At 35.1% G+C, this 24,107-nt stretch overlaps 2 protein-coding genes across 7 annotated transcripts in view; one reads left to right on the top strand and one right to left on the bottom strand.

The window, feature by feature from the left end:
- Positions 1-13,160, top strand: part of LOC106074584 (uncharacterized) — a 54,216-nt gene extending 41,056 nt beyond the window's left edge. For all 4 annotated transcript variants that reach the window (XM_056025905.1, XM_056025904.1, XM_056025903.1 and 1 more), the window contains 4 exons: positions 2,317-2,400; positions 8,779-8,870; positions 9,201-9,294; positions 10,424-13,160. In XM_056025905.1, the coding sequence (XP_055881880.1) occupies positions 2,317-2,400; positions 8,779-8,870; positions 9,201-9,294; positions 10,424-10,542 (389 nt within the window). In that variant the 3' untranslated portion in view covers positions 10,543-13,160. The remainder of the gene's footprint in view (positions 1-2,316; positions 2,401-8,778; positions 8,871-9,200; positions 9,295-10,423) is intronic.
- LOC106074583 (ankyrin repeat and SOCS box protein 13-like) lies at positions 13,161-23,112 on the bottom strand. 3 transcript variants are annotated; one of them, XM_013235378.2, is made up of 6 exons: positions 22,884-23,112; positions 17,396-17,580; positions 16,145-16,295; positions 15,966-16,064; positions 15,181-15,411; positions 13,161-13,342 (listed from the first exon to the last, which is right to left on the bottom strand). In XM_013235378.2, exons 1-6 carry the CDS (start codon positions 22,906-22,908, stop codon positions 13,215-13,217), a joined length of 819 nt encoding a protein of 272 aa, XP_013090832.2. In that variant the 5' UTR covers positions 22,909-23,112; the 3' UTR covers positions 13,161-13,214. The 3 variants fall into 3 exon arrangements, with proteins under 3 accessions (XP_013090832.2, XP_055881875.1, XP_055881876.1); XM_056025900.1 differs by lacking the exon at positions 22,884-23,112 and adding an exon at positions 22,437-22,578; XM_056025901.1 differs by lacking the exon at positions 22,884-23,112 and adding an exon at positions 21,139-21,228.
- Positions 23,113-24,107: the final 995 nt, after the last annotated feature.

Here is a 24,107-nt window from a genome sequence, read left to right on the forward strand (position 1 = left end):
GTAAATTCATGTCATTAAATATCTTCTCCACTGAGCTCAGCTATGAATGTAGATCTTGCTGCAGACATAGCAACATTGTTAAAAAAAAATTTTATATAGTTGAATATCTCAAATTATTTTTTTTGTTTTCTTAATCGATTACTATTGTTTTGTATTTTTCATATTTAAAAACTATCACATTTATCTTTAATGACTTAATGCAACTATGTTTAGACATTAATGGAGTTACCTTCCCTTTAAAGAATTTGTACTACGGTTTAAAAAAAAAAGGTTTACACCAATATGATACACTTTTCTTTATAGTTAAGCCATAAATATAATTTAATAATCCTACCAAGGTGGATAAGTTACATTATATCCGAAGCTGAAACATTCCAATCTTAACACACCGCTACATGTTATTACCGAAACTTCTTCAAAGAAGACAATTACGTCTTGCACATCTCTCTGTACACGATCACTGTGGGGGCCATTTTGGTAGTAGGCCTGGCTGGGATTTAACCCTTCGCGTCCTGGTTGCTACACCACTAAGTAGACACGAGACCTACCGTTATAGTAGGCTACAACACTGAGCAGCTACGTCACAATGTATGAGCAGTGCAGACCTATAGCTCTAGTTCGTTGCTACTTTGTGACGTGGCAACGAGCTATTGATCTCCACTGCCCACAGGTTGCGACGTTGCAGGTCAGTATTTAGGCCTTCTATTGACGATGGGTCGGAAGCACTTTATAATTCCAATTATAGTCCATACTCTTTTCTTACTTTGTCATAAGTCTACATCTTCTTGTTTATTGTGTGTCAGCAGTCTTCTGTGTTCATGCGTCAAACAAGTTAGAGAGTCACAGCACACAGCTTTGTGTGTGTTCTTCTGTAACATTATCTTCAGCTTTCTTCTATAAGAGATGTAAATGTGAGGCTACCAAATTATGTGATAGAACATGTAGACAACATAATGGAACAACCTTTTTAAATTATGTGATAGAACATGTAGACAACATAATGGAACAACCTTTTTACAAACATTTCTTTCTATTCAACCAATAAAATAAACGTTAACGAATCTTTGTTACGTTGAAACACGTAAGACTTAGTGACATGTGCCTGGTGCATGTTGGTTTGTAGCTCTATACATCTAGTACAGCTCAATCTGTGGAGGCGTAGTGCAATTCTTCAAATGAAATAAACTTGAAAACAAACTTGTATTTATAAATACAGAGACTCAATTTGGAATGAGATATAAATGTAACACCATTGAAATGATAAACTAATCAAATCTAGCTCACTTACTGTCTCAGGTTAGTCTCCTCTGCAACGTTCACACAAGTCCTATTATTTCACTTAAATTAGGCCAAATCAGCTCATGGTTTTATCAGAAAACTCTTCAGCCCATACAACCAAAAACATTGACTCGCCTTTTCTCGTGGTTACATCAGCAACACGCACATACACTCCATTACAAGATGCACTACTTCCGGCTAGTATCTGAATGAGGTATTCTTTATTAAAATAAAAAAGGCATTAGAAATGTCTCTTTCAGACCTATAAATGTTTGATATACTACACCAAGTATAATATACTAGTGCTGTAATGTAAGATGAAAACTAAATGTAGATCTCTGCAAAAATTGGAGATTTGACTTGCTATTATTTAACTTCTAAGATTGGTCAAGTTCTGCCACACAATTCTCTGTCCAACACTTTTGTCCATTTCATCCTACCAAGCCCTTTTTACAAAGCTTATATTAACTCTGTCTGTCTGTGTGTCTGTCTGTCAGATAAAAAGTGTGTACACATTATTTCTCCCACACCCATTCTCGGATCAAGTGGAAACTTCGCACCATTATTCATTGGCATAGACACAAGACATGCATCAATAAAAAAAAGTAACCAATTAGTCAAATAATTAGTGGTAATTAATTATTTTGTTTGAAACCGACATAGAAAATTAATCCTTCAGTATTCAGATATATGGCTATATATGTGGGGTTTGTCTCTTTATATAATTGTACACTTATTTCTCCCACACCATTCTCGGATTAAGTGGAAACTTTAAATAATTATTTAGTGTTCGCAACAAAACATGAATCAATAAAAAATATCAATTAATCAATTAATCATTGGTATTTATTATTGGTAGTGAATTATATGTTTGATATTGAAAAACGAAATAACTTCTACGTTGTTAAGATATGTAGTTGTAAACGTGAAGTTCTTTCCTGTGGATAACCTTGTTTTTAAAAAAAAATGGGGTTTTATATTTTGCTTGTCAATTATTTATTTTTTATTGAAAAACAAATCTCTGATCTGTATTTTTAGGGTATGTTGAAAACTTTCACAAGCCAGATAATAAAGTTGTGATAGTGCACACCCCAGAGTACAGCATGGGCCATTCAGAAATGAGTAAGTATCCTAATGTGACATGGAGGGACTTAGTGTTTTATCTTATCTTATATAATACAGACGTTACTTCAAAAAAGAAGATGATTACGTCCTACGCGTCATGCATTCAGTCATGCATATTAACCAATGACTTAAATTCTGCCAAGTCTCTGGTTTTCCTGGCTAGCTCAGGCAACCCATTCCATGCTCTAATAGCACTGTCTTTCGTTAGTGTGTGTCTTTCATAAGTTTGTATCCTTCATAAGTATATTATTTCATAAGTGTGTCTTTAATAAGTGTCTGTCTTTCGTTAGTGTGTTTTTTATATGTGTCTTTCGTTGGTGTGTTTTTTATATGTGTCTTTCGTTGGTGTGTATCTTTCATAAATTTGTGTCTTTCGTTAGTTAGTCTTTCACAACTGCTATCGCTCTATATTTGCAAAACCGAATGACAATGCAGCCAGATCTCTCAAGAAATCTTCTTGTCACACTCTGCAGACAAAGGTCAGGGAACTAAAAATAAATGGTGGCTTGAGCTGTCCATAAAAATGAGGGGACATGCTGACACTGGTGACACACACTCTTTCTAGTCGCTTCGATGTGCCTATGGCCCAACTTACCAGACCATGGCTTAGCTAAGATCTTCCTAGGATTCCACTACTAAGTAGCAAGACGGATACACTACTTTTCTGGACAGAACACTGTAGCCTGCTAGATCTATTTGATGACAAAAGTTTTATATTACAGGAATCGCTGGCAAATATTACTCAGAAAACTTTGAGAGAAAGCTCAATAACTCACTGACATTCGATGAGGTTGAAACTGCAATTCATACCCCACTCCCCCAGAAAAAAACAACACACAAAGCTCGTGCCTCCGATAGCCTTCCGGCTGAAATATTTAAAATGGGAGGTGTTTCCATAATTCAGAGACTACAGACTTGTTCGCTCTATGCTGGGAGAAGTGTGTTGTTCCAGCTGGATTCCGATATACCTATACAAAAAGGGCGAATTTAAGTATAGAATTCACACATTTTGTATACGAATTTATTACTGATGTTAATAATATATACTAATTATTTATATTTCAACCTGTTTTTAGATGACTTCGCCCCCCCCCTCTAGTATGTTGGCAGATTTAATGGGGTCGGGTGGGGAGAATGGCATCAATCCCGCCCCCCTTAAACTTTTGAGTGGGGGGGCGGTCCAATTTATTTGTAGAAATCACAGCTTGCTAACAGAACCAATTAAATATCTATATGATTAAAACTTGTTATTGATATTTTAACCGATCTTTATATTATGTCGTTCCCCTGTTGACCGATTGGGTGGGGGTGGGGGCGAATACCTCTAATGCCCTTCTCACCAAAACCCTGTGAGTGGAGGGGGGGGGAGGACGGTCCTACTTTTATGGAGAAATCATAGTTTGTAAACAAAATTAGTTATATTAATATATAAATGTTATATTATGTCACTCCCTTTCTCGTAGCTTGGGCGATTCGGTGGGGTAAGGGGGGGGGGGGGCGATCGCATGTACTGTCCTCCCCACTCTAGCCCTCTGAGTGAAGGGGCGGTCTTATTTTTTGTGGAGAAATCATAGTTTGTGAACAAAATTTGTTAAATATCTATATAATATAAGCTACGTATTGATAAGTGAACCCATTGTATATTATATCGCACCACGCTCTAATCTCAAAAAAGGGTTGTACCAGGTGGGAGGGGTGATACATGCAATCGCCTTCCCCCCATCATACAAACCAAAACTTTTTTCTTTTTGTGTTATAGTTAAGAAATTACAAAATAAAATAACAAAAATCTGTCACTAATATAATTTAAATATGCTATAAATTAAATTATTTTATCGAGTCGATCACCTCAAATGCAATCATTAGAAGAAATTATCAAAAGGAGCGAGGATTACTCGATTTCACTCTACCGCCCTTTCCAGACGAAAATATGATGTTTTTGAACAGAAGAGTCAAATATGGCGACAGATTCTATGTCATTTCACATGAATTTAGCATAATTTTATAGAGAAAGACTTTGATTGGAAAATTAAGAATTCATACGAAATTTTTCAGTATAAGAGTAACGATTGAGATGAGTTCTAAACCATTATAATCTTTCCCTAGTCGCCTTTTTCCAACCTTTAGTCAATTGTTACAAATGAAATGAGGTTGCTTGTAAGAGTACCCCATGTTACAAATGAAATGAGGTTGCTTGTAAGAGTACCCCATGTTACAAATTAATGGGGATTGTTTCTAAAAGAGCACCCCACTCAGTATAACAAAATTTGGATCAATTAATTTACCTATTAGCGGGTATAGCTAAAAATATTCAATTAGAATTATAGCTAGATTAGGTATTTAGATCAAAAGGTCAGTGTTAAGTGTGCTGGCACGTTCGTCCAGAGGTGTGCTGGCCCCTTCTTGTACTGCCTAGGTTATTATGTATAACCTCCAGGTATACAATTCAACTAATGTATGCAACAAAAGACTTTACAAAGTCGCAGGTAAACATATTTACAAAGTTTATTTACATGAGAAAAATAAATGGCCATCAACTCACAGGCAGACAGACAACAAAAAGTAAACAAAGGATACTCAAAAATAATATGGCACATAGCCCTAGTCATATGTTACATTATCGTCACATTCTGGTTATCAAAAAAACAGGTCACAGGCCTCAGGTCAACACATGACCACTTTTGGCTACACTGTGGTTACAGGCTTCAGGCTTACACTAGCCACTTTTAGCCAAAAAAAAACAAACAAAATGGTCATGATGAACTATAGGCTTCAGGGAAACCTATGAGCCTACAAGCTTCACAGAATCCCACCTATAGCCATCCGTTTGGTAAAGCCCATCTGATGATTCAATACAGGTTGAATCCCTCAGAGACAAGGCTACAAAATATGTAAAGTCCATCTGATGATTCAATACAGGTTGAATCCCTCAGAAAAAGGTTACAAAAATATGTCACGTTTGGGAGTACCCCAGGATGCAGAACATCAGGGTAAAAAAAAATATACTGCCTGGAAATCATTTGGGGCTATATCTATTAATAAATACATTATATAAAATACAAAAATACTAAAGACATACTTAGCCCAAAGATCTCCAGAGCAGGGCACATTTCTCCGAGTACCCCATGACACACGACCACAAACAGAAAAAATACTATACACAACACAGGTCAAGTGGTCAAGCTGGTAACTCAGGAGAAAGTGGCAACTAAACACAGTTTGCAAGGCCTTTTATAAACTACATAAGGGGAATCACCCCTAACTATACAAGTAATCAAAAATAGTTATTTCCCCATTATGTCACACAATCTGATATTTTTCGAGTTAAATAAATTTGGGACAATAACTCACAATTTATGCTTGAATCATAAAAATATTTAGAGTATAATCTAATTGATCCACCCAATTTCTCCTCCCACTTCCGAAATTTTTTGTTTAGAGCTTTGAATTATAATTCTGTAACAAAACAAAGTTACTAACATGCCTTTTGAGCAAAATGTATCACTTACAAATTGGCATTTTTTAAAAATATTATTTATTGAATATTTTTTTTATTCGACGGCGATCCTCAAAAACTTTAATCTAAATATGTGGGGTATCTAATCTTTTCAAGGAACAGATAGGGTTTTTTTGCAATGTATTAAGGGCCTATAAATTCATAATTTAATATTTTTCAAGTAAAGCATAATTCAAAATGTCCTTTTTTAAATAGGATGAATAATGAGCTTTAGGCCAGGAGAATGCGATTCTTTAGTGAAGAATGCAAAAAAGCGCTTTTGGCGTGGGGGCCTCGCCCCGAACCCCACTGATGAATAATAAGCTGTAGATATCAGGAGAATTCGTTTCTGCAATGAAGAATGCAATAAAACGTTTTTGGCGTCGCGGCCGCGCCCCGAACCCCACTGATGGATAATAAGCTGTAGATGTCAGGAGAATGCGTTTCTGCAGTGAAAAATGCAAGAAAACGCTTTTCATCGGGGCTTCGCCCCTAATCTCACTGAAGAAGCTTATAGTGCTACCCCAGACACTCAAGCTTGCAAGAGAAAGGCCTCACTGGTTTTTGTTGTTATTTTTGCCGAAGGTTGTGAAACACTGCGTTTTTATTCTCATATATTTATGCTGTACGCACGTTTATGCATTGGGTTAGGGTTTACAGGGCGTTATGGTTAGGGTTTGGAAAAAATCGCCCCCCCCCCCCTCCAAAGTTCGGGATCCGCTAGTGACCTGACATGATATTTGTTTTGCGACAATTAAAATTAAAATTCAGAGAGCAGAACTTAAACGTATACGCTGACTTTGTGGATCTCACCACGACACGGTCAGTCGCGATGTAGGATTTTGACCAGGCTCAGATGCCCACCTACGTTCCTACTCAATATCAAGCAGCTTCATGTGGAACAAAAAAGGCCAGATTAGACACAATGATGACCTGTATGATCACTTCCCAATAGAAAATGGCGTAAAGCAGGGCTGTGTACTTGCTCCTACTCTTTTCGCTATCATCTTTGGCGTAATTCTGGGTCAAATGAGGCAGATTGCACGAAGGCATTTAGATCAGATTTCGCTCAGACGGCAATGTGTGCAATCTTCGACGTCTACAGTCCCATACAAAATAAAGGAAATAGCCAAAACAGAACTTCTTTAGGCCGATGATTGCGCCGTACAAGCTCACATATGCAGCCCCGCCTCTTTTGGTTGATCTATAAACCTCGGAAAAACAGAAAGCCAGCTCTAAACGTCACTGTAAATGGACAGCCCATGAATGTGGTAGACCAACTCACATATCAAGGAGCATAGTGTCAAATGACGCATTGCTTTCAAGCAAATTGATAACCGTCTGGCCAGGGCCAGTAGTACTTTGGATGCTGGTGGAATAAATCGCTCCGTCTGCCTACAAAAAAATCAGTGTCTACTAATCAGTGGTTCTCTCCACCCTTCTATACAGATATGAGACAAAAAGCAACTTAAATTTCTTGAACGGTTTCACCAAAGATGTTTGCGCTCCATCAAGGACATAGGTGGCAAGACCGCACTACAAACAGCGATGTTCTTTGCGAACACCGGTAAGGACAGCATAGAGGGACTACTTATGGTCCGACAGCTACGCTAGGCAGGGCACGTATCGCGTATGATGGACGAACGTATGCTTAAAGCAGTTTTTTTTTTGTGAGCTGAAAGAACAGCTTAGGTGCCGACTTGCTTTAACTGACATCAGAACGAGACAACTGGAGATCACTTGCAAAGGCCGCGAGATAACATTTGAGACCAAAAGAAAATCCAATGCCGAGGGCAGAGCATCAACAGATGTAGACGACGAAGAGAGAATCTAAATCTACCACCGGCTGAAAATGGTTGTGTTTGCGTTGGTTGTGGCAAAGTATGTAGGTCGCTGCTGAAATACTGCTCTCAACATACTATCGACATTAACGGTTGGGAAGCACTAGCTCTCGATCGCTCCTCATGGCGTGAAGTCTCGGAGTCTCAAGATTTGAAGCAAAAAGAGTGGCCAGGGCGAAAGAGCGCCGAACCAACTAAAAGCTGAGAGAAGAAGCAGGCCTATCTGCAACTGACCTAACCCACCCAGGCCACGTATGCGGCCGGCTTTTTAAAGCGAGGATTGGACTTTACAGCCATCTTCGAGTCCATAGGAAATGAGAAATGTGCTCATCTTGGACTACGAAGGAGGAGCTATATAAATATACTGCTCTCCTCATTATTCTTTGGACTCGAAGACAAACCTTATTACTTAGCCCTACTATTATTATGCCTGAGTGGCATAGTCCGCTTTTGTTCCCTAACAAGGAGACCTGCAATAGAATCCCGGTTTAAATCGGGAATTTTTTACTAGGATTTGACTCGAAAATTTAATTATTGATCGCCCAAGGGCCGCATTATTGCCTATTAAACCTAAAACATCAAGTCTTACTCAATGATAAAACTAAAACATCAAGTCCTACACAATGATAAAACTAAACATCAAGTCCTACGCAATGTTAAAACTGAAACATCAAGTCATGCGCAATGTTAAAACTAAAACATCAAGTCCTGCGCAATATAAAACTAAAACATCAAATCCAATATTAAAACTAAAACATTAAGTCCAATGTAAAAAAAAAAGTCCTGCGCAATGTAAAAACTAAAGCATGAAGTCCAATGTTAAACTAAAACATCAAGTTAAAACCAAATTATTTTTTACTCAGTAGTTGCCTATACTGTGTTTCATTTCATAATTTCAAGCACTGGGTTTTGGTACCGGTAATGGGTAATTTGTTTTACCAGTTGGCTCCCTAGGGGGAAAGATTCCATTAGTTGCCTTGGAGCTCTGACTGAGATTTTTCTTTTTAAAATTTTAAAGTATGATACTAATTTGTTTAGGTCCCAGCAAAATTGAAGAATCCATTCAGGAAGTTTTGGCAAAAACAGAAATGATTAAATCTAAATATGTTGAGAAAATGAGCGAACACGAGGTAAGTAGGTCATGAACAGTTTTACATATTCAAGTAGGTCATGAACAGTTTTACATATTCAAGTAGGTCATGAAAAGTTTTACATATTCAAGTAGGTCATGAACAGTTTTACATATTCTAGTTATTTTTTTTTCTTTCAATGAATTTCTGGAATCTCATTCATTAATGGAGATAAGTTTCAAAACATACAAAACCGTTAGACATTAATAGTTTCCATGAAATTTTGAGTTATTTAATATAGGGGAAAATCTGAATAAATTAATTACTGTGGACTTGTAAATAAAATGTGAAGTTGTATGCAGTAATCTTCTCTTTGTTCATGCTGAACAGATGAATGGAGAGTTTGTAGCACTAGATGATCGTAATCCTGGCCAAGCAATCTGTAAATTTGCTGAGAGGATCAATGCCACATTCATTGTAACAGGTAACTCGATATCATATTTAATCATCTGTGCGTCAATGTTTGAAATAAAGTTGTTGTAATGTTCTTTTCTAGGTCTAATGAAACTTGACTCCATTGGTCACATATTTCAAGGCCAGTAATTCAGCTCTGGTTCCAACTCTTTTCTTTAGTGTTAATATTTGTTGACTTTATATTTATGATTGTTTTAATACATTACGTATCTTTCCTTTTTTTTTTTTTTTTTTTTGTATTTATAAGGCACAAACAGAATCACTTGCAGGGGATATATAGGCCTATATATAATGATGAAAACACACTGAAGAAACTTCTGTGTTCTTTTTTTTTCTTTAATAAACTTCTTTTAACTCATAAATTCAAACAATGCATTGATTCTCAATTCAGCATGAACTTAACATCAAATGTTTGTTAATTCACTAAAGTAATAAAACCCCAAAATATTGTTTCTTAGTTACACTGTTATTATACTGTTACAACTTAGTACTGATACAACTGAACTTTCTATTAATTAACTTGACTCTAAACAACTCATGGACCCGCAACTGCTTAAAAACTCGTTATAACGCAAGGACCCTGACTAACTCACTTTCCTCCCAATTTAGACTTTTTAAAACCGTATTTTCCAGCATCATAGAAACTTGTAATTCTAAATATTTGTATTAGCAATTCTTCTAGAAACTGACGTATGCGACTGTTTTTCCTGACTTTTTTCTCTGATTGTATGATTATAATTGACGCGTTTGTACTGCGACTTCTTTGACCTGACCCCCGTTTCTGGAAAGAGGTAGAATCAGGTTAGAGTATCAATTCGTGACAACTACATCTGAAACAAATCCTATCTTATCTTCTTCTTATCTTATATAATACAGACGTTACTTCAAAAAAGAAGATGATTACGTCCTACGCGTCATGCATTTAGTCATGCATATTAACCAATGACTTAAATTCTGCCAAGTCACTGGTTTTCCTGGCTAAGATATTTAATAGTTTTTCGCATCCAAAATAGATTTTTTTAAAATATATAAATCCAAAGGTACATCCAGTATTTTGTTTATAACATCCATACCCAGTTCCCTTTTAAAAATGAGTAGCGTGAATGTCCTTATAGGCCTTATTCTGTTTGTAATTTAAGGTACAAGAGGTCTTGGCAAGTTTAGGAGAACAGTGCTAGGCAGTGTAAGTGACTATATTCTCCACCACTCCCACGTCCCGGTACTGGTCTGTAGGATGAAATACCTGGATGACAAATAGAGCTACTGGGAGCTCCTACACAATATCCCAACACAACAGGCCTGCAGAGAAAGCAACTTGAAGACATTATGTCTTTGAAAGTGAGGAAACATCCAGTCATGTCTGCCTTACATTTCAAAACGTTTATTTCATGAAGATAAACAGCACATTCCGTAGTTAGAATTATTTGTTTGAGTATTTACATTAACTAAATGCTCAGACCAAGCCAATGTTGAAATGCTATGAATATGGTTGGCCTTTTGAAACACTTATTGATATTCTTCTAAAGATGTACATGCTTCTAGACAAATGATATTCTATTCATATAAATATCAAATCCAATATAAACTTTTGATGTTCTTATTTAAAACTGTAGATTCATTTTAGAACTTTTTTTTTCTTAATAAAAATTAAATCTAACTATCATGTTCTGTAAGCTGTTTGAACCTAACAAATACGAGCTTTGCTATACACACAAATCACACACATTAAATTGCTGCTTAGTTGTTGTTTTCAAATTAAAAATAAATATAAAAATAAACTGCATCAGTACTGAACCAAAGTAACATGTGTCACAGCACACACAAACAGGTAGAACAAACACAAATCAAGAAAACGTTTACAAGTGACCTCAAACAAATCAACATGAAACCATTATTATCATTAATAGACTTTGAAGAAGAACAAATCTTACATCTCTTTTTGTTTCCTTTGTATTTACTGGTGGAGATCCCAAAAGGCTATTGTATCACATGAACTTCCTCTTTATTCTTGATTCTAAAATGGTATATATGTATGTGCATACAATTCGCATGCTTCATGTGTAAAATAAAAGACTTTACTTTCAGAAGACTAAAAGTTGAAGCTGTATCTATTTTGAGAAAAGCAGTACCAGTAGTGATACATTTTAAATTTTTAAAATATGCATGTGATGGACAGACAAAATGCACAAAAAACAATAGCTTCTAAACATAAAAGGTCATTTTTATTTATGTAATGAATGTCATTTGTGCTGTTTTTTTCTGAAACAAACTTTTGGATATTTTAATTTTTAGCATCAGTGAATTTAAAACTTCTAATTCAATGTTGTCTAAGTGCATAGTGAATTTATACTTGTAAAATCTATAATTTAATTTAATTTAAATGCACAGTCAATTGTGGGCAAAGTACATTTATTTCTATGTGCACAAATGTGTTTCCTAAGTGAACAGTGCATTTTAAACTAAATGTTTTTTTATCTTGTTTGAAATCTGTTCAACATATTGGCCTGTTTTATTTGGTGTAGCTTTGACAGATTTTTATTTATTTCAGATTGTTTTTGTATAGCAAGAAGATTAATTTTTTATTTATAGAATAGATATTTTTAAATTTTTGTTATTACATCAAGCACATGAAAGTTAACTTGATACTTAATAATGCTTTTAATTGTATACATTTAATGACATTGTTATTGTCTTGGGACCTTAAACTTACATTATGTTTGATACAGTTTTGTATTGTTTAGCTGTGAGTATTGTCCTTTTGTTGATATATTACACATTTTGTCCTTAATATTACTTCCACTATTGAGCAATAAAGATGTCCAATTTAATATCTTATTTCAAGTACAAATATTTCAACATTTCAATATTTTAATTTTAAAAATTTCATTGATATTAGGAATTAAAATGTTGGTGTGGTGTACATAGTGCATACAAAGTAGCATGCTGAAGAAGATTCAAAATCTGGTCATAAAAGTAAACAATATGGTAGACTCCTCACACAAAGTCAAGTCATTTTTCTTCTAGAGTTGAATAAAATCAACATGCAAGGAAAGGTCCATTTTTTTTTGTCTTGAAAAAGTAAGAAAAAGCTAACTTTCAGAACTTTCCATCTTTAGGGCAGATGATATAAAAGTCATCTGTTTCTCTGGCCTATGGTTAATGAAGGTGTCATGTGGATAACACAACGACCATCTGCCTTTAATTTTCCCCACCTAATGTTGGGTACCCATTAGTCTTCACCAGGATTCCAACCTGAGACCCTTTCATTTATGCTCTGCCACTCTTCAATCATTTTAGAATACCATGTGATGAATGATATTCCACAAATCTGACCACATAAATATTTAGTTGAAGTATTTGGTCTTGGTGATGTTCATGTCCTAAAATCAATTTTTTTTTCTAACTTGAGTAATAAGGTTAAAAGTTTTGCCATGTTCCTCGTAGTTCAATTCAGTTACTGCAGAATAAGAACAAATTAAGACTCACCAAGCTTATTCAAGTTCTAATTAATTTTCAAATGAATGTCAAACTGAACATTTGGAACTGAACATTTGGAACCTAAGTTTGAAAAATTTTATAAACAACAATTGAAATGTGAAACAAATAAGAAGACTTATTGCCTGTGTCTTCTTATCAGAATCTAAGAATGCAGATTTACCAAACTTTAAAGCCATTTGTTAGCCATCATCAACAAACTGCATACCTGTGATTAGAATCATACCTATTGTATCAAGCTGTTTAGCTGATAGCTTTAAATTGAATTGATGAAAATTGTGTTAATTTTATTTTAAAATACATCTCAAAGAATACATTTCTACACTTGTATAAATAAAAAGTATTACTGCACAAATATTAGAAATAAAATTTAAAAAATGATTGGCTTTCCAAATGTTTATTTTTTTTTTATTTCCATTCTCTATGAATTGTTATCTAGTAATGTTCTAAATATCTAAGCACAATCTTGGGTAACGGCAGGTTGTCAACACGTAGAAGACGTTTAGGACCAAGAGCAGTACGTATACATAATCTGCAGTAGTGACGTAGAGATCTTGGAAAACCTGAAGAAAAATTGTTGAAAATAAATTTGGAACATACTCTTTGGTTGGCTGGAAATAGGGAGAATATTTTTTTTCTTTCTTTCATAACTTGTAGTAATCAAAACAAAAAAAATTAATAACATTTTATATTCTTTTGTTAGTCACATGTTATTTTGTTAGTTACATGTTTGTACCTTGTTTATTTGTGACATTTTTCTTTGTTTAACTAACTGATAGTTCATAGACATTAAAAAATGTTCTTCCATAATACAAGGATATAGCTAGTATTTTAGTAGACAAAATGAATTTTTAAAAAGATCTTTTAAGGTGGGTTTTTTTTTCATATGTTTACTAAACAGAACAAATAAACATAATAACATTGAAAAAAACATATACAATAGAAACTCATCATCTCTGCCTGTGGACCAGTCTACGGCACAGGCCACCAACCAGTTTAGATCTCATTGCCATGTATTTCTGTGTTCTCTCCCTCTTCCAGTGGTTCTAGATGCTGGCTGCAGGCTGGTGAATGGTGTGGCCTGTTCATTGCCTGCATGTTTAAAAGATTTCTTCTTCAATGGGCTGAGGTTTGGCAAGTTTTTTGCTACAGTTCCTCAATGATGATCTCTGGCCAGCTGACCATAACAGAGGCGTAGTGGGGGGTGGAGGGGGGGCACAATGCCCTGGGCGCTACCCTGGGGGGGGGGGGGGGCACACAGAGAGGCGCATATATATGTTCATGGTAAATGGAAGAGGGGGCGCCAATAAAGTACATTGCCCCGGGCACACCTTTGGCTCACTCTGCCTCTGGACCATACGAATCTTAATGAGGCAGGTGTTGATGAAAACCTTGTTTTTCTTCTTTGTGGAGATTGTGGCTCTCCAGTCCCTGCTCCATAGAGAAGTATCAATTTCACAATGGGATTGAAGAGACTGATCTTGATGATGGTGCTTTTTTTGCTAGATCCCCAGGTGTTCTTAGAGCTGCTCATGCTTTACAAATACAGGTTCTTACATCTGTATCTGTTCCTCCGTGATTGCCCAGCATACTATCTAGATGAGTGAAGCTTTCCAGGATGAAATGTGGAGCTCATTTCATGTTGTCCTTATTATCAGAACAAATAAGTTTAAAAAAAAAAAAAAAGAGAACATTAACCTAAAAGCTTTAAAACTTTCATTCTCAGTAAAATGATGGTGAAAAAACAAACAAACATTTGTTTATCAAGATCAAACCATTCAAGATTAAATTTAAAGCAATTCAAAACCTCTTGGGAAGAAAGACAACAAAACAAATGAGTAGCACTAAATTGAGGATGGAACTCTTTTCTTTTGAGGGAGAAGATGACATGTTTAAATCAATGTCAAGAATTTAATTCCACAATCAAAGAGCTGAGCAAAAATTATTTAAATTTTGTTTAGAAGAAATAGTTTATTATTATACCTCTCAGTATTTCTTTTCTGAGTAAAACAGAAAAGTATTGTTAGTTTAATACTTTTTTTTTGGTTAAGTAAAAATACATCAAAGAATATAACTAGATAAATGTGCTAGTGCTTTTTTTTATTCAATTATTGTTTCTGTGGGATAATAAAGCTAATTATTGTTTTTTATTAGCTAATTATTATTAATTAACAGCTGTTAAATACTACACCTCAACAAAAAAAAAAAAGTTTTTTAAGAAGAAAAAATTGATGCAAATTTAAATACAAATTTTTTCTTTGGTATCAAACAAGATTGTTATTACTTTCATGGGGAAATGTATAAATCATTGTGAGAATCAACATTTTCTTTGGCAGCTTGGGGTTCTCAAAATTATGCTAATTCATCAACAGTTCTTAAGTTACAACAAATGTGGGCTTACTTTCCCAGTCTAACAGTTGTTGCTTGCATGGAGACATGGCCCTTGGGACAAGCTGTCTGGCAGTTAGACCACTATTATTTTGTGCATACACATTGGCACCATGTTCAAGAAGCAGCAGAAGTAGCTCAAAGTTCTGATTTCTGGCAGCTTCATGGAGTGGTGTGTGGTGAATCTTTGAAATGTTTGGATTAGCACCAGCACGTAACAGCTCTTGGGCACTTTTGACATGACCTGCACTAAAACAAAGCAAGAGCTAAAGAAAAAAAATAAATGAGGAACATTTTAGCAATGCAGTTTCTTTTTTCTAAGGGGGCATGGTGGCTAAGTTGTTAAGTGCTTAGTTTCTGAACTGCAGCACGTTGGGTTTAAATGGTTTTTTGAGCTGGAATTTTGAATTTCAGGATTTTAAGGACACCCCCGCGTCCACCTAAACTCTAAGGGGTACCTGACATCAATTGAGGAAAGTAAAGGCAGTTGTTAATTGTTCTGGCCACATGAGACCCTCGTTAATCGTCAGTCAAAGAAATAGACGAGTTTTACATCATCTGCCCCAAAGATCCCAAGGTCTGAAAGGGTGTACTTTACTTTTTGAAGTTCCTTTTCTTAGAAAACAAAACAAAGATTCTCAAACTTTTAACCAATGACCAGTAACTTGCAATCCATAGAGCAGAGTCCCAACTTTTATAGTGTATTTTTAATAATTTTGGATAAGCTCTTTTTTTTATTACTATTATACTGCTCCTGTTTCTCTTACAAATACAAAGTTAACATTAGGTTGATTTTACCTTTACAAGCAGCAACATGAAGTGGTGTTCCATAGTGGCAGTCACTTTTATCAATACAAGCTCCCTTCTTAACCAATAGCTGAACACATTCCCAATGATCTGAACGAAAATAAAGTGCAGCTTCAAAATACTGACAACAACAACACATTTGTATATTTACAAATGAATATGTGAAATACCTCGAAACACAGCTTCATGCAATGGTGTTGAGAAGAGAAATGGAGGGTTCACATCAGCCCCATGATCTATTAACAGCTGAACACACTCAACACTACCAATCCAGCATGCATCACAAAGTGCAGTGGCGCCATCTATATTTCCTAAATTTACCTGAAAGAAAAGAGGTAGAGAATTAGAACAGTATTATTTCCTGCAAGATAAATTGTTTAACAATTATATTTACATCTCTTAGACTTTGCTGAGATACTGACATCAAACCATCTTCTTGTCCTTTGACATCAAACCATCTTTTGTCCCTTGACATCAAACCATCTTTTTGTCCCTTGACATCAACCATCTTTTTGTCCCTTGACATCAAACCATCTTTTAGTCCCTTGACATCAACCATCTTTTTGTCCCTTGACATCAACCATCTTTTTGTCCCTTGACATCAAACCAACTTCATGGGTGTCCTAATGAGGTACCTACAGGTACTAAGCAGGCTGTTTGATGTGCTTGAAACATTTGACAAAAGACTTTTTAAATGTAACAAAAATAGCTTGGGTGTGCAAACCAATGAAAAGAGGATTAAAAGAGTTGCTACTTGGCAAAGTAAACATGAAAAACATAAAAAATTCTTTTTTTTTAAAGATAATACTTCCTTATACTTCCTTATACCTCTTTATACATCTTGCAGAGCAATTATTTTGCTCTTAATAACTAATGAATGTTAGATTTTTTTTAAATCACACACAAGCCCCCCACCCCCACCCCTGGAGAAAATGCTGGTTGAGCGAATGTATAAATCTACTAGACATTACAATATTCCAATGATAGGCCTTTAGATCTAAACTTAGAAATACCAGAAGACATAACATATAGTTTTTTCAAGATAAATATTTTCTAGTTTTCTAGCCAAATTTAAATTAATTTCTTTAAATATTTTGAATATTTTAAAGATCAAACTAAAGTTTTTCCAGTGTGACCCATGAGCTACTAATTTTGTCCAACAATTAACATCAACTACCAACTTTCTAGGAAAATCGTTGGAGCCTTTTAGGAGAATCATGTACAACCACCATTGCCCACCCAGTTGCACTTCGAAAGTGTGACTTGAATAGAGGTATTGTAGTCAAAGAATTTTGTGAGACTAATAGGGTAAAAAGCTCCACTCGTAATAATAATTTCGTTATAAAACATTTTCATATTTGCCTCCTTTTTAAAAAAAATATTTGTTACTTTTTTTTATTTTCCCAACCAACAATACTTACATTAGCACCATGTTTGAGTAATAAAGAAACACAGTCTATACTTCCAGCCAAACATGCTTCATGAAGAGGTCTGATGAGATCAAACGTTCCTTCATTAATGTTAAATTTGCCAGACTCAAGCAAAGTTTTCAAGCTTTCAAAAGAACTTTCTCTAGCAGCCCGATGCAATGGGTATCTTTCTTGCACTTTAGCAAAAAGGAAAACAAATATTCTATTTGCAGAAACAAAAAAGAAAGACAAAGAATACACTCTGAGATTGAAATTTAGATCAAATAGTAAATTTCCCAATAAATAAATTGTTCTTTTAATTGTCCACTCTTAAGATACACTGAAATGCCTAACTTGTAACCTTGGATGTTTATTAAAGATTTCCTCTTTGGGAAAGTTTTTTAGTCACATGAGAAGTTGCAAAGGGCTTATTCCATTATTATAGAAAATGTGTTAGGCTCATTATTTTCAAGATCTTTTACTATATCTTTTATCAACTCACTCTGTCTGTCTGTATGGTAAAAAGTTTGTACACATTATTTCTCCCACACTCAATCTCAGATTAAGCTGAAATTTTGCACAATTATTTCTTTTACCTGACAACACAAGAATTAATTTTAAAAATTATCCAATTATTTAAAAATATTGGTAATTAAATATTTTGTTTGATATCTTGAACAAGAGAACAAATTTTATTTGACTAGTGGTATAAGCTGAGTTAGTCCCCTTTATGAGTACCTGTTCTGAATTGTAATAAACAATATATAGCTATATAATCTTCTCTAGTCATAAGTACCTCACTAGCATATGATAAAATTCACCCAGATATCCTTTCCTTTCTTTCTCTCTGCGCCCGCCCTCCCCCCTCCCAAACCCAATTTTCCCAACTGGTCCAGATAAGTGATAGGATCATAGTGTATTGAGAAAGCTAAAAACGGTTCCCGGTCACTTCATCCCCGGTCACTTCATCCCCGGTCATTTCATCCCCCGGTCACTTCATCCCCCGGTCATTTCATCCCCAATTAAATATTTTATATATAAATATGATTATGTAGAATGCTTTCTTTTTTTTACATTTAATGACATATTACTAAGGCGTTTATGGTGTTTCCTCTTCCACTTTGTATTCTTAATGAGAAATCTAATATTATATGGTAAATCTGGATGTGCACCTATCTATAGCGAAATGATCAAAGGCCAAGGTGTAGTACAAGTAGTGGGAATCTTTTGAGAGATGAAGTGCGATTAGAATAATTATGACCGTGCCACTGATAACTAACCATCAAAGGCCAAGGTGTGGTTCAAGTAGTGGAAATCTTTTGAGAGATAGAAGTGCGATTAGAATAATTATGGTCATGCCGCTGATAACTAACCATCAAAGGCCAAGGTGTGGTTCAAGTAGAGGAAATCTTTTGAGAGATAGAAGTGCGATTAGAATAATTATGACCATGCGGATGATAACTAACCATCAAAGGCCAAGTTGTGGTGCAAGTAGAGGAAACCTTTTGTGAGATAGAAGCGCTGCTAAATTAACCATCAAAGGCCAAGGTGTGGTGAAAGTATGACCATGTTTCACTTTATTTTATTTTTCAATCGCTCTTTCTTGAAAATGGGCGAGTCATTTTTAGCCTTGAAATAAGGTTTTATTTTTTTCTAATAAAGGCGGACTTACTTTTAAACATTAAAGTTACAAATTGTGTTATAGGACTATTTCTATCGATATTTCATTTCTACAAGTCAATGTAAGTATGTATTTTGTTTATTGATATTCATTTTAGATATCGAAACTGGTGGGCCTATATTTATGTGAACATAAATGCCCATCATGATGAGTTTCCTATGTCCTTAAAATTAATTGTTTGAGTGCTTATTGGAAATAATCTTGCATGTATATTTAGGGTGTGACTCTCTCTCTCTATCTCTTTTTCTCTCTCTCTGCCAGTAGGCGTCGATCTGATGTATTTTTTCCCACTCCACAGCATTGTTTTTAGGTTTTATAAGTGATCAGCAGTTCTCTATTTCAAATAGCCAACATTGGTGGCTACACGAACTGTTAGAGAAATGCCTCTGGAGTTCACATTAAGTAGTAAAGGCAGATCTATCCTAGTTTATGAAGGATATGAATTCTGGCTCAAGAAGAAGGCGCTAAACGGAAACATGAACTGGAGATGTAGCAAATATCAAACACACAAATGCCCGGTAACATTAGTTACTGCCCAAGATGATGTAATCAATCAATCATCTACTCACAATCATGAATGTAACAGAGATAAAGCCATTGCAAAGAACGTAGAAGAAAAAATGAAGGAGAAGATGTCGGAAACCACAACAACACCGGGGGCTTGTCAGGCTAATGTAATCATCGAATTACCTCCTTCTGTTCTGATGGCTTTGCCCAGAAAAAGTGTTATAAGCAGGACTCTCAGACGACATTTTCGCCTGATGCAAACTTTGAGGTACCAGCAGTGTACAAAGAGTTTCTATTATACGACTCCTTGGAGAAAAGCGAAAATAATCGATTTCTAGTTTTCAGTGACCGACAGTTACTAGAATGGCTTGGACGTAGCAAATGTTGGTTTGCCGATGGTACTTTTAAGGTTGTCCCCTGTTTATTTTATCAACTCTACACAATTCACTTTCAATACGCTCAGGGTGTGATTCCACCAGTGTTGTACTGCTTGCTTCAGGACAAAACCAGAGTTACGTATGATAGATTGCTGGAAGCAATTAAAGAACTTGTAACACCAGAAATTATTGTTACAGACTTCGAGAAAGCGCCATGACAGCTTTTCAAGAGAAGTTTCAGACATGCAGAGTAACGGGATGTTATTTTCACCTCTGTCAAGCTGTATTACGTAAAGTCAATGAATTGGGCATGAAAAGTGACTATGACGGTTGTAATGAGTTACGTGGCATGGTAAGATGTCTTTCGGCTTTGGCCTATGTACGTGAAGAACACATTAGTGATTCCTTTGAATTACTCGCCGATTCCATGCCACAACACGATTGGATGCCGGAACTGTTAGCCTACTTCGAGCATACCTATGTCTGTGGTCGCAGACAGCGTGGCAGAGGAGATAACTATGCTTCAGCTTTATTCCCTCCAAGTACATGGAATAAATACCTTGACGTAATCGGTGGTGTTGCGAGAACGAATAACGCTGAGGAGGGTTGGCATCATGCCCTCCAATCTCTATTTTCATGCCACCATCCAACTATGTGGACATTTCTAGATGGTTTACGAAAGGATAGTCAGTTGCACAAGGCATCAGTTTTAAAGGCTAGCGCCGGCACTGAAGAACGCCCAAGGAAGAAATATGCAACACTGGCTAAGAGAATAACAAACATTGTTCATCAATATGAATCGATGTATCGTCTTCTGTACTTACAATCGATAGCTTATCTATCTACTGATGTAGATAAACACAAAAACACTTTTTTACATTACCTTTTTATTTTTACATGCTAAATTTTTTACAGTTTTTAATGGCATTTAATTTTAATTTTATTCTGTAACAATTTTGTCATTTAAATAAAAAAGGAATACCATTAAATATTGCTCATTTAATGCTTTTAAAAATTACAATTTGTTAGATAAAATGAACAGATGATGAAAATATCAGGGGATGAAATGACCAGGGGATGAAGTGACCGGGGGATGAAATGACCAGGGATGAAGTGACCGGGGATGAAGTGACCAGTCACCCTAAAAACATGAAATAGCACTAAACAAAAACAATTGGTAAAAATATTACTAATCGCACAAATTTATTGTTGGTCTAGATCTATTACAAATTTAGGTAATTCTGCAGGAGTTCAAGGGGCAGCCATCTTTGTTACTATTTTGTTATTGTTTATGTTTCAAAGAAATCCCAAGATAGTGTCTTAAAAAATACCAATAATTAACATTACTTCTGTGGTTTCAAAGCAATGCTATTTTTTCTTTTAATTTTGACTTGGTGTCAATACAATTCGTTTCTTATTTATTTTTAATTGTTAAATATTCATATTGTCTATATCTATTCTGAATTATTCTGATATAGAGAATCTAAATTTAACTAGGCCTACAATAAATATCAGCACAGTTTATTACCAAAAATTAATAGACCTTTATTGCCTTTAAGAACCTTATCATATTAATATAATATAGTAATTAGTCTAGTTCTAGCAGTTAAAAAGATTATGTCTAATTAATAGACTTATTAGGACTAGATGATACCGGTAAAGCTAGATTTAGCATATTATTTAGCTTCAAAAATAAAAACAAACAAAAAACCAAATCAGAGAGAAAACCCAAGATACAAGATTACAATCTAAACAATAACAAAGATGGTTGCCCCTTGAACTCCTCAGAATTACCCAAATTTAATTACATGGCTGATCCATACTAATTGATACAATTACATTCGTATAAGCTTTGCTTTTAAAAAAATTAGAGAAGGGAAAAGCAGAGAAGGGAGGTTTTGAGTTTACAATCCCCTTCCAGGGGGTTTTGAGGTTAACCCATTAGCTCCTTCTGCAGTTGGAAACGTTTTCCCGTTTTTGTCCTAAACTGTTGTAGAACGTTTCTAAAATCCCCTATTCAATATACTTGCTTTAAACTTTTTAAAAAGAAGATTTCCTCTAGTCTCGTTGCAAGCGTGATTAAAAATAATTTTGGAGATTACCGATTCTATTTTTAATAAAATCGGGAAGGTTTTTATTTTTTAAATAATTTTTCAAACGAACAGGCCCATAGCCCCAGTGTATAAGCCCCCACGTGGGAAAATGAGTATTTTTGAAGTTTTTTATAATCTAGTGGTATTAAACGTATATATATTTTAAAACTAGACATATAGTTCTATTTTTTAAAGTTATCTGTTTGTTTATTTGTATTTGATCTTCAATTTGATTATTTTTTGCAAAATACATATTTTTTAGGATTTTTTAAATAAGGAGTTATCCCTCCTTGCTTAGGACTTTGAAAGGGTTTTTTGAACCGGAAATAGGAGCTATTGGGTTAAAACCCCCAGCCCTGTTCTATAAAACAAAAAATAAAGCAAACGACAGTCACCTAATTCCATAAGCATCTAGATTCTAGATAGAGATCTATAGCCATGGTTGTTGTTTTTTTATATTTAAAATTACTCTCCCACCCCCACATTACTCAAACATTAGGCCTATACCTATAATACTATTAAAAAAATAATTTTTATTTAATAATAATAGTAGTAATAGATATAGGTCTAGAGTCTAGAATAGATCATCATTTAGTTTTAGAGTTTTACTCTAGTGTCTCTAGTACTAGTAAAACTAGTACACTCAGTACAGATCTAGACAGACTAAATCTAGACTAGATTAGTCTAATCATTAGTCATTAGTAGTGACATTACTAGATTTATTTACCAAATACAGCATTACTCAGATTACTGTATTAGTCTAGTCTCTAGTCTATTAGAATTAGATCTAGATTTTAAATTTTTGTTTGCCAAATAAACAAATTTAATTAAAAAAAAATTACCATCTTGATTTTCTGTATCCACCATTGATTGACCGAAATTTTAATTACCGATTGACCATCAGGACGCTTGATTCTTTTCTAGACCTGGATTAGATCTAGATTTCTAGATCTAGATTTAGATCTAGTTCTATATAGAAATCTAGATCTAGACAAATCTACTGGATAAGGTAAAAAAAGAAAATGCAAAAAAATGATAAGTTCAGTGACTTAGGGGATTAGGACTAGACTTTATATTTTAAATTAAAGAGCTCTCTCTTGGAAAACAGCAATCACCTAAAGATGTCTATAATTACATAAATGTATTAAATGGAAGAACTACATCTAGATTTATTCTCACGGAAACATTGAAGAGATTTTTATCATATATCTTCTTATCTTATAAGATACAGACAGGGGGAGGAGAGACATGGCATTAAAAATTAAATGTTTTATCTAGCATTGAGTAAAATGAAGTATAACCAAAAATAAAAACATTTGCATATATTTTGACATAGGAATGAATGATCCCCAGTGACGTAGCAAGGTAGCCGTAGGCCAGGGTTGATGGACCGCAACTCCCAAATTAAGTTTGTGCCATAAAAAAAACGAGTATATTTATCAAAATATATTCTAATGCACATAGTGTACCATTTTATCATTACGTTTGATCAGTTATGACTTTGTACAAGTAGGCCTTATAATGTCTTATAACTCAATGATTGTAGGCTACAAATTCCCGAAAATACTGTTACGAATCTCACTATCCAGGCTCTCTGCAAACTGCACCTTACACCACCAACTTAAAGAACTTGACAACTCAGGGCTCCAAAGTAACGTAACACTTTAATTGTTGAATAAATAACAGCCAATACTTTACAATTGGCAACACGTACACTGTACAAATATCTCTCCGATAACACCGTTCCGCCGTATCAACTCTTGCACTGGCCTCTCCGTCCGGCGCCTTCGACCTCACGGAGGTCACGCTCCGTCTCGTTCCGGGCTTGCACTGGGTTCAACAGTTCAGGACTGACTTCACACACTAGGCTCGTTGTGTCGGACTCGATCGCAGACCAAGATCAAGACGCCAGTCGTCTCAACTGTACTTGATAGTACTCCGCACTGAACCGTCGTAATGCTCCGTACAGAACCTCACCGCTGAACTGTGCTGTAGTCGACCGGACTGTAGTGAACCGGGCTCTGAACCGCCTTGATCCTTCCCGAACTGTCCTGTTGACACTCGAC

The sequence above is a fragment of the Biomphalaria glabrata genome, chromosome 4 (genome assembly GCF_947242115.1).
Source record: "Biomphalaria glabrata chromosome 4, xgBioGlab47.1, whole genome shotgun sequence".
Classification (NCBI taxonomy): Eukaryota; Metazoa; Mollusca; class Gastropoda; family Planorbidae; genus Biomphalaria; species Biomphalaria glabrata.